At 40.0% G+C, this 11,292-nt stretch overlaps 1 protein-coding gene across 1 annotated transcript; it reads right to left on the reverse strand.

Annotated features, from left to right (window-relative positions):
* Positions 1-5,454: 5,454 nt before the first annotated feature.
* lyrm1 (LYR motif containing 1) lies at positions 5,455-11,035 on the reverse strand. Its single transcript, XM_084567940.1, has 5 exons — positions 10,887-11,035; positions 10,014-10,204; positions 9,857-9,917; positions 9,109-9,140; positions 5,455-9,019 (listed from the first exon to the last, which is right to left on the reverse strand). The coding sequence occupies exons 2-5, from the start codon at positions 10,170-10,172 to the stop codon at positions 8,906-8,908; spliced, it is 366 nt and encodes a 121-aa protein (XP_084424066.1). The 5' UTR covers positions 10,173-10,204; positions 10,887-11,035; the 3' UTR covers positions 5,455-8,905.
* Between the last annotated feature and the right edge of the window lie 257 nt (positions 11,036-11,292).

An 11,292-nucleotide genomic window follows, 5' to 3' on the forward strand; every position in this document is an offset into this window, starting at 1 on the left:
ATTGAACATAGCATAACCAATTTATTTTTCAACCAATATTTTATTTCAATATTTCAAATATGTCTTCAAATATGCTTGTGCAACTGTATAAAATCATCATACTGCCTTTTGTTTTATGGTGTAAATCAACGGGACTGGAAAGATTCTATGAAATGCCTGTTATATTGATATTGTATTATATTGACCCTTGACTCAGTTGCCGCTCTGAAAATTAAGGTCATGAATCGGAGGAGGGTCATGGGCGGCCACATCTCATTGCATTGCAGTTTGTTGACCGCTGACCCCTGGCCATCACGAACGCGCCAACAATGGGCACATGAACATCAGAACTGGACCATGGAGCAATGGAAGAAGGTGGCCTGGTCTGACGAATCACGTTTTTCCACATCACATGTATGGCCAGGTGCGTGTGCTTTCTTCTCTTTTTTGGTTTACTCATAGAGAAAGACGTGCATGGCTTCAACAAGAACCTCATTCAATCTCTTCAGGTTGATTGCAGCACACTCGAGATATTTAACAGCCTTTATTTGCCATTGTAGTTCCCTGCTGTTTGGAGACTGCGGTCAGATTCTGCTCCTTCAGTTTCTTCAGGACATGTTGATCACCAAGCAAGTCACTCTTAGTTCACACAAGGAGAATGGGCACATCAGGTCAACTCGTGTCTCTGCGGCACAATCAGTCAGCGTGTTTGGCTGTTATACCAAAGAGACGACAGTTTTCAGGGTAGCTGTGGATTTATATTTGTAAGGACAATGCTTAGCGTTATCGCTACACCAGCAGCTGAGCTGCTCTGACACTGAACATTTACATTAGTGAAACACGTCAGTAAAGAATTAAATTGTCAGTCCTGAGTAGCTTGTGAACTATGTTAAGTTGCAAGTTTTTAGTCAGTCAGTGACTTTATTGTTTTTCCCACCATCTCTCTGCTCTAGAGGAAAAGAGAGCTGAGCAGGTCACCTCCCTTCCGAAGAGCCTTGACACCCAGATACAGGAGACTGAGAGGGTGAGAGCTACTGCGACCACCAAGCTGGAAACCAACAAGAAGAGGTGGTTGGAAAAGCTCAACCAGCCGGAAGACCTCCTCAGTACAAAAGACTAAGGGATCAGCAAGGAGACCAAGAAGAGACAAGCACATACAGCTGCTCATGGAGACACCTTGGCCTGGCTGAACAAAGTGGAGGCATCTGTCAAACAGAGCAAGCTGGAGAGCAAGGCTTGAGAAAAGGCTCCAAAAACCTGAAAAGAAGCTGGTGGAGACACAGGGGATCTTTCAGGAAGAGCTCCAAAAGACATATGAGCAGCAGAGATAAAACAGCTCTCTGAAAATCTGCTTAAAGACAGCAAGAAGAAGGTACAGCAGGTGGAGGAAGAAAAACATAACATTGAGGAGACGCTGCTGACCAAGGATAGGTCCACCATGGTGAACAACATCAATAAACAGTGGCAGGACAAAATCAACCAGCTGGAAGACCTCCTTCAAAAACAAAAAGAAAAAAAAAAAAGACAAGCAGACTGGCCGGGAGGTCAAGAAGTTACACAATGTAGTGTTTTGGGTCATTTTTCTTTTACTTTGTATTAATGGTTTACAGTCATTTTACTCTAGTGACACTTACATGAGATAAGATGTTCCTTTACAGATCTCCTGTAAGGAAATTAAAGTACCACAGCTAAACAGGGGTTAATATATGTAAAAAAGTACAAACAATTAATAAATGAATCCAAAGCAGTTTATAATTTCAGTAGCAAATGCACCAACACCATTAAAACTGTGAAACTATACCAACACTGTACTTTCACTGGTAATATGTGTCAACTGTGAAGTAAGAGGTAACCCTGTTAAAACAATGGGAACTCAGATATGTGCAAGCATTCCCTTTCTCATTGTCTGACAGAAAAGCATGTCTGAGAATGAGTCAAACTTTATTTGTGTAGCATCCTTCATATAGGTTAGTATTTTCAAAGTGCTTTACACAACAGTGACACTGAGTGATGATGAATATTGATGTGTGATGAGTTATTTTATAGTTTTTATGAAACAGTGTCTCCATGGCGCAATCAGTCAGCGCGTTTGGCTAAAACCAAAAGATTGGAGCCCACCCCGGGACAACTAAACATTCTTAGTTCTTCCCAAGAAGGCAGATCTAGTAGAGCTGATGGGAGACTGTAGAAACTGTGTCTATGATGGGAGCACTATCACCAGAGTAGTGATGGAAAACTTGATTCTTTTTACTGATTCTAGTTTATATGAGTCACTCACCAAAAACAATCAGGTTTTTGAGTCACTTAGTCAGTCACCCACAGTGTGCGGAAATCACTCCCAGTGCACTAATTCATACTGCTAAAACCACTGATTTGAAACGGGAAAATTATCCATTTCATTGTGAAAAAGGAGTGAAAGATCAACAATCTTCAAAGGGGAAATATTTATTTTTCTCCCGATTTTCACTGAGGCCCGGTCTACGGAACGTACTAGTCACAAATGGTGGTGGTAACACTATTTTATCCCGCCCATTAATCATCAACAAGTTAATAGAGACAAGGAATCATGACTCACAAGTCAGTAAAATGACCCTTGAGTTTTGAAGTTCATTCAGGATTCACACATCACTACCCCAGTCATTTCCTCAGTTTACTAAACTGAAGACCTTGAGTTCAAATACCGGTGGCGAGTAACTTTCTGGAAGAATGTGAAACTCATTATACTGTATATTTGTATATAGTTTTTGTCACTAGTTAAATATGTATATGTAACAAGAAAAAAAACTACTTTTTTGTTGGTGGTTTACTCATAGAAGACATGCACAGCCTGAACAAGAACCTCATTAGGACTCTTCAAGGTTGATTGCAGCACATTCGAGATATTTAACAGCCTTCATTTGGTGGTTCTCTGCTATTTGGACACTATGGTCAGATTCTGCTCCTTCAGTTTCTCCAGGACCTCTTGATCGCCACGGAGGTCACTATTAATAATCACAAGGAGAATGGGAACATCCGTTCAATTAGTGCTATTCCTGAAATAAGGTCTCTGTGGCGCAATCGGTCAGCGCATTTGGCTGTTAACCGAAAGGTTGGTGGTTCAAGCCCACCCAGGGACGACAGTTTTCAGGCTAGCTGTTGATTTATATTTCTAAGGACACTCGTTCTGTAATAGCAGTTGAGCTGCTCTCACTAACAGTACACGTTAATGAAATGTCCTAGTTAAGTTCATTATACAGTATCTTTAAAGGCTTCTAAAACTAAGTAAGGACCTTGATACCTCACTGAAGATTTTATGACATAATGTCCCAGTGACACAGAAACAAGGCATCTGTGAAGTACACTGCAGTAATAGACTTTTCTAGCAAGTCAGCAACAGACAGCTGCTGTCAGATGAGACAGAGGTCTCTTTGTCTTAACACGCATAGACATCTTAAGATGTCATTGAACAATAATTGATGTGTTAACAGGTATGGAAGCCTTAAGACTTAATAACATGTACTGAAGCGGTACAACATATTAACATTTGATCTGTGACATGAGGAGCCAACGTTAACTATATTAGTTAACTCTGTACGGTATTGTTTTTGACACTTAAACATCCCAGATGTCCAATATGCATAAACAAAGCCCCCACCCCAGCCAACAGACGAGCTACTGTAGCTCAAATTGCTGGTTCTGATGGAAAGTTGTCAGAATACACAGTGCATCGGAGTTTGTTGTGTATGGGGCTGCATAGCTTCAGACCATGTCCACCACTGAAAGCGCCAACAGTGGGCACATGAGCATCAGAACTGGACCACGGAGCAATGGAAGAAGGTGGCCTGGTCTGATGAATCTTGTTTTCTTTCACATCACATGGATGGCTGGGTGCTTGTGCGTCACTTACCTGGGGAACACATGGCACCAGGATGCACTATAGGAAGAGGGCAAGCCGGTGGAGACAGTGTGAGGCTGTTTTGGCAGCAAAAGGGGCACCAACACAATATCAGGAAGGTGATCGGTGCATCTTGTACTTGCATCACCATTAGATTCTACATGTATGCTTTAGTCAGATGTATGTATCTAGGACAGATGTACGTTTATCTCGTTCCTCCTGCTGCTCTCTTCTCTCTCTCTCTTACATTAATTTGGACGTAGTTGATATACAGTAAATATAGTATAATGACTAAATAAAGAGCTGTTCGTATATAAGTCTACAGCAGACAAGTTGCTCTGTGAGGACGTACTTAGGCACAGCCATGCTTTGAAGCTAACGTTAACATGTTCTTAGTGACAGTGCTAGCATGTTTACATGCTAATGCTCACTTGGTTTAGCATGTTAGCATGCTAATATTTGCTCAAAACACCCTTTACAGCTTACGTGAGTAGTTCTTCTAGAATCTACTGCTGCCAGTGCTACATGTGTGGCAAAGGTTCATTAAAAGTTGTGATAAATCCTCTAGAGAACATGTCAAATTTCCATATTAATCAATCTTTAATTCAATATTTAATACTTGACCAGAGCGGTGGACTATCGACTGCCTATTGTTGCTATCCCCAGAGGGACACTGTTAGCGTGGCTAAAAAAAAAAGTTCAATTGAGGTGATGTCATAATGCTAAATGACACCAGGGGACATAAAAAAAGAGCTTAACGCCTTATTGTTTTTTAACATACACACACCCAGAGCTGAATTCAGATTTTGAGTATTCACTACATCATATTAACAAGTTAATAGACTACTGACACAAAATATTACAATAGAATAAAAGTGCTCTCAATGGGATGAATGTGATCTTGACATTTTTTTTTTCTTTATGAAAAAGGAAGTGAGGAGTAAAATATAGTAATCTGTTCAGTCATACATTGACTCAGACAAGAGTGACTCAGAGAACATGGTGCATAGAGTGCATACTGTTACTGGTAATATTAAAACAGTGTATTGACTGAGGACCATCATTTATCATCGATTGATGTAGTTTCTAGAGAGAGAAGGAGAACAGAGATAGTGGCATCAACACTACACTTTAAACAAATGTATTTACTGTGAATCACATCTATTTATGTCTTGAGTGGTCATGAATGTAGTACTGTTTTCAATACTACAGATGACTTGAGATGTTTCAGTTTATATTTGGAAGGCTTTCTAAGTTTTAAGTTGGACAAGTTTTTTTTTTTTCAACTCGTTTTCAAGAGACCTTGACTTGGTGTAATGCCACCTGAAAGATTTTGTCATAGTGATGGCTGTGGTCCAGTCAGGCTGGTAAAAGTTCATGGCTCTGAGGAGTGAACTCACTGAACCAAACAAGGCTTCAGACCTGAGAGTAGTGTGACCCCTGGTGGAGAAAGAGATGTTTTATCAATAGGTTTCAGGATTTTCTTAGCTGTGTTAAATCTGTTTCCCTTGTGTCCGCTGCATTAACTTTGACTCTTCAGAGGAGATTCCTCTCACTGTTTAAGTGTCTAAGTTTTTCCATTTCTTAATTGGAAGTTGTGTACTGTTTTAAAGATTCAAAACTCATCACTCAGTCGGTCAATCAGGCAAAAACTAATGCCCAGAATGAATCATAATGTTTTGAACACAAACTTGCTTAGCTAATTGTGATGTTGCTAAAAGCTCCCCTTTCCACAGTCCCCTTGTCTGACTCCTTGTCAATCGAGATTACTTTACAGACCAGTCTCCCTTGAGGATTCCTTTACAAACCTTATTTTCTGTGTGCGTCACTTGTTAGGTACTGTAGCAGACATGTAGATCTCTGACTGAAACGTATATCCACTCTTTCGCTCCGTGTGTGACGACAGAGTACAGTCTATATAGGACATGCTGGTTTCATGTTCAAACCGAGGCCTTTTATTACGACCTGGACTCTGATGTCTTCTGAACATACCACATGCCTGAGGTGGTTCCTCCTCCGCGTGTCTGCACTGACTCCTCCAAATAACACCCGTTAATTTGGTGTTCATTAAGCTCCGTCATGTGGCTCCACGCGGGCTAATGCGGCGCCAGAGGACAAGGAAAGTGACCTCAGAAAGTCCTTTGAGGAGAAAAGGCCTTGCTTGTCAAGGTGACTCAGTCCAGGGTGTGAAATTAAATTATCTGATAAGGTGTACACGAGGAGCTCGGTGATACACAGCGCTGTGCTATTTCACCAGAGAACAATGCTGAACTGTAAATGCATGCCCCGCTGAGATGACCACAGGTCATGTTTGCTGATCCACATTTTTGATTTTTCCACTTACTGCAGGAAAGTGGAGCAGAACATAAAATGTACTTTAGTCCCCACAGAATACACCAGCTACAGAGGGCTTTTCAAGTACTTTCGGCTTGTAGCCAGCTCTCTGAAATGTACCACATTATCGAGTCCTATCATTCATGCACCTGCTTGTTTAAGCCTTCAAATTATTTTGTTGTGTTTCATTACTTTGGCAATTAACTGGGGCAATTAGAGTAATTACAGTTAGTTCTATATATTTTTAGATGTTGACACTAATTACTCTTTAATGTGTAGTCATTTTCACAGGACCAAAAGTGACTGTGCAGACTGTGCAGTTGTTTCATGGACAGGTGTGAGATATTCCTTCATTGTGGCATTGTTCAAGTGGGTAAAAGGTCTGGAGTTGTTTCCAAGTGTGGCATGGCATCTGGAAACTGTTGAGCGTTTAAAAGAGCTCTTACTGCAAGTAAAGCAGGTCATCCCTTAGGCTGCAAAAACAGACCTATGAAAGAGATTACCACATTGGGGAGCTTAGCCTTGTAGAATTTACAATTACCACCTTACCCTGTTTCAACACAAACTGAACATTATAACAGTAATGATCCTAAGATTTCATACTGTTATATTAGAATGCAATCAGTTCCCCTATTGTACCTGATGTTTTGGCAAGTGAGTGTACATACTGTAAATATGAGTCACTGTCTGTCAGTGCCATTACGTGCTATTAGCGGAGGCCGCACATACAATTGCTGGAAATGAAAGTGTCCTGTAGTCAAAAGAAGATTATTATACATAACGATCACATCATAGAGGTATGAGTAAATGGTCGGTGGTCTGGTCTCCCAAATCCTCCGCTTTCAATCGGCTATAACATGCAACACATTAAATATGAATCACGGAGCCCGAGTGCAGGTCACTGCCACTATTATCAATGTGAGTGATTTCTAAATAGAACTGAAAGTGGCGCACCGAATCGTTCTTTCACCACGCAGGTATCATTATTATAAAAAAAAACGAAGGAAGACAAAGCAAATGTCAAAGCGAAGCTGATATTCACTAACGTTACGTGTTATTTCGTGATAACATTTGAGATACAACTGCAGAAAGGCTGAGTACCAGAGTAGCATTCTGGCCCTATTAGGTTAAATAAAAATACAAATACATGCAGTGATGACAATTTTCGACATCGGTTCTTATTTAAAACAGCTTTTCAGTGAGTCTCACTCCAAACGATGTACAATCTGACATTTATAATAGCACAGAAATGGCCATTTAGAAAACATCTTTTACATTTTTTTTGGCATTTTGTGTTGATATTCATTTATGATCTGCAAAAGCTGTAACCCTTACATCATAACCACGCTATTCTTGTTTACATGAACAATACCAAATTCATTTCTTATTAATTCACTACTAATTTATTGATCTACAAGTGAAGGAGAAAACAAATATAGATAGATAGATAGATAGATATAGATTCAGTCACACTGTGGTTTCCTCTCCTCTGGATAATTTCTCTAACAACATGAAGGCAGTCTGAGTTCTGTCTCTGCTGCTGTTTAATACACTTAACTTTATAAAAATAAGATAATGTGTGTAGATGGGGAATGGCTGAATATTAAATGCTTAAACGTTAGTATTGAGCAAATATACTGTAACCAACAGTTATAGTACAGTTCTTTAAATGTAATGTATTATTGCCTAAATCTGATTTTTCATACATTTTTCCCAACACATAAAGATCATAAAATCATATTTTTAGAGACCAGACGCTGACGTTTATGTGAAATCAAAGTGCGGTGTATTTCTCAAAAGGGAAAAGTAAAATACAGAGGTTTTGGTTCTCCTTCTGTAGCCCCCTCAGACAATATGTCACGTGTCCTTTGTTTGCAGTTAGTTTCAGTTTGAAGCACAGTTTACCGCAATTTACAATTCTGGGACAAACTCCATCTGCTTAGATGATACGATGTGTGATCAAAGGCTTCAGAGCCCCTCAGTGTTCAGAGCAAACAGGTGCTCTTTCTACTGTACTGTATGTACATTTTGAGCTTAGACGCCCTTTCCTCTTCACTTTTTCAAGTATTCAAACATCTTCGTGCACTACAATAGCTGGAAAATAAAGTTTCTACGCAGTTTATTTCATTTCTTCTGACCGAATGAATTCAGGAGTAAAATAATTTGTCACTTCCTGCTTGTGAAATGTTGAGGAACTGTGTCACTTCTGACTTATTTAACCCTGGCACACTAACACTCTATTGAATGACTAAAGCAAGTAAAAGGAAATTCCGAAACAGTTTTGCAAGATAAGATGGTGTTCTTATGTAACCAAGGACCAGTCCCAGAATAACAAGTTTATTGTAGAATTAAACATCCGTCAGTAGATTTGATCTTGAAATCACATGCTGGAGACTTAATCACTTCTTCACATCAAGACACTCAAATAAACAGCATGTAGTTTTTAGACATGATAATAAACATTATTTACAACTCCAGTGGCAGCGTTCCTGAGCTGAACAGTTTCAGACACACAGCTCCTACAGCTACAACTCATGTTAACGTAATAAAAAACGAAAAGTTGCTTTCTCCTGAACGATGAGAGCATTGATGAGAGCATTGATGAGAGCATTGACGAGCGCTAACGGCCGCTCAGCCCGTAAGACCAGCCTGTGACTGCACTCCAGTTTTGTGTCCTTGGTAACTTGAACTCTTGGCGAGGATCAAGGATATCCAGCATCAGGTCTCGTCATGTGACTGTAAGTAAATTGGCTTGGCCTGCTTCCTGAGGCGCTGCTGGGCTCTCAGCTTCCTGCCTTTCTGAGTTGCGAGTCCCAGCGGAGGCAGGTAGGTCTACAGGAGGATCCAGAGAACAAAGTACGTAATAGTGGAATAAAACACAATAACCCACACAGACAGTCTAATATATGATTATTACTTACAGCCCTTGGATATGGGTTCCTATAATGTAGACCTGTTAAAATATAAGATTGTGTCAACGATCTATCAAACCATGACATAACTAAACAAAATTAGAAGCTTCAAAAGATCACATTTGGGTTTAAAATGCCCACAATTAAACTAATCTCTTCTAGTGTAACAAAATTAAATCATCACATCATTTTATCTGCACCAGTCATCACAGCAGGCCTGTATTCCTCTTAACTGATGACAAGACAACTCGTGTTCATGGTTCTGCTTTTTCTGCAGTTAACAATGACTGATCAGACCGCCCAAGACGTCCTGTCGTTGTTTACTCCCCTGCTTGTGATGAAATGCTCCAGACGTTCGGCAGAACTTGCGCAACCGTCCGGTGACGAATAGTTCATCACAATGGATGACACGTAGCGTCATAAATGGCCAGAAATCAGGCCGGGCTATGCTGTCAGAGAGCCGCTCAAGCATCAGACGGAAACATCTTTCAGCTCATCGCAATATCAGAGGGAGTGAAAGTGCCTGTGTTTCTGCATGACTTAACAAGTCAACACCTGTCAGATGTTTCCTTGAATTTAGCGCACCGCACCACTCAGGATGTTCATCAGACTTTAGGCACAACAAAAAAAAGATATATACCATGAAAGCGTCCTCAAATGTGTATACATAGTTGACATTCAAAGCTGTTATTGTGGCCCTTTATCTGCACAGGATGTAGTTTAACACGGTAAGCTATCAGCACATCTTGACTCTTACCTATTTCTATCCTCGCTTCACATTCTTCTATACACCTCTTTATTGATTCTTGATCTGTGAGCTGAAGAAAAGCACACACAATAAAGGATTAGTCTTCTATTTTGCCATAAAGCTCATGCTTTTTACACTTCTCTGAGGAGATTATTGTATTTCACACCTGCTGGTTCTGTCTGAATAGAGTGCGGGCCTCCTGAAGTATGTAGTTTCTCTCAACCTCCGTGTCGCCTGTAACACCACTCTGCGCCTGCCAGGTTCGGGCGACGCGAAACACGCGCATGTACAGAGACAACACTGCACTGCGAGTGGAGGCCGTCATCGGGGCACAAAATCTGAGAAAACGTCAGATACCTACTGGGAATATGGTAATCTAATTAATGCGTAATCTGTTCCATTCTGTACAATTCTATATTATAAGACTTTTTATAAGATATTTTTTGTTGGTGGTGTCACGTCATGTAAAAAAAGACCTTTAAGCCCTCTTGTGTGAACTCTGGGGGCCAAAACATTAGTTTTAGTCACATGCCTTAGTTGATGTTGTATTTTAAAGGTGCAACTTTCCAAATAAATCTGCAATATAGTTGATATGCAGACAACCTATTGGACATTTGGGGCCCCTGGACGTCTGGGTCTGTGGGTCAAGTTGTCCAGGTTTGTGTTTTCTTATCACTGAACACTAGATGCCGGTAAAATCAACACCAGCCCTGTTCACCAAACTGTTACATGACCTACTGTAAGGCATTAAATAGATGTTCTGATATGTGTTGAGAATGGAGGAAGTGGTAATATATATGTATATATATATATATCCAGAAATGTATAAATTTACATTATTTTTCCCAAACTGAATCTTTAAGAACAACTGTAAACATGAAGCTAACTAGGCTATCCTTATTTTGACAGCCCAAACTGACCAGCTACATGCGAAGTCCGGAGATTAAAATAACAGCGAGATCGTTGCACTTGACATTAAAAACATACATTTCTGTTGTGGCTAATCCCAGGTAATTTGAGATTATGAAACGTGACCTACCGGGCTGTGTCTGAAGAAGAGGTTAGTTTGTGTGTAGCTACCTAGGACACCAGCAGAAACACTGCTGTCGCCGGATGATGACGTTTCATCTAAACTGGTTACAAATCGGGGAGAAAGGAATAAACATTTAAAGATAAATGAGTAACTCCCCTTTCAGTCGTACATAAATCTAAAGTTGTATTACTTATTTAAAGTATCAGACACATTTCTACAGTTGACTATTTTTAGATGTCATTCAGATTAGTTGCAATGGGTGTTTTTAGATATTTTCTAACATTCAGTATTATTTCCTCTAGTATTTTGTAAAACGCCAAAGATAAATTATTTTGCTCGGTAATTATTTTCAGTTTAAAGTATCCATCTAATGTTCCAACACGTCACTTGTTTGATATTATTAAAGGATGTA

The sequence above is a fragment of the Chelon labrosus genome (assembly GCF_963514085.1).
Source record: "Chelon labrosus genome assembly, chromosome: 19".
Taxonomy (NCBI): domain Eukaryota; kingdom Metazoa; phylum Chordata; class Actinopteri; order Mugiliformes; family Mugilidae; genus Chelon; species Chelon labrosus.

Coding starts and splice junctions, on each gene's coding strand:
- lyrm1 (XM_084567940.1), bottom strand. CDS start 10,172: ATGACGGCCTCCACTCGCAGTGCAGTGTTGTCTCTGTACATGCGCGTG. Junction 9,918..10,013: donor TATTCAGACAGAACCAGCAG/GTGTGAAATACA, acceptor GCTTTTCTTCAG/CTCACAGATCAAGAATCAAT. Junction 9,141..9,856: donor TGAAGCGAGGATAGAAATAG/GTAAGAGTCAAG, acceptor ATATTTTAACAG/GTCTACATTATAGGAACCCA.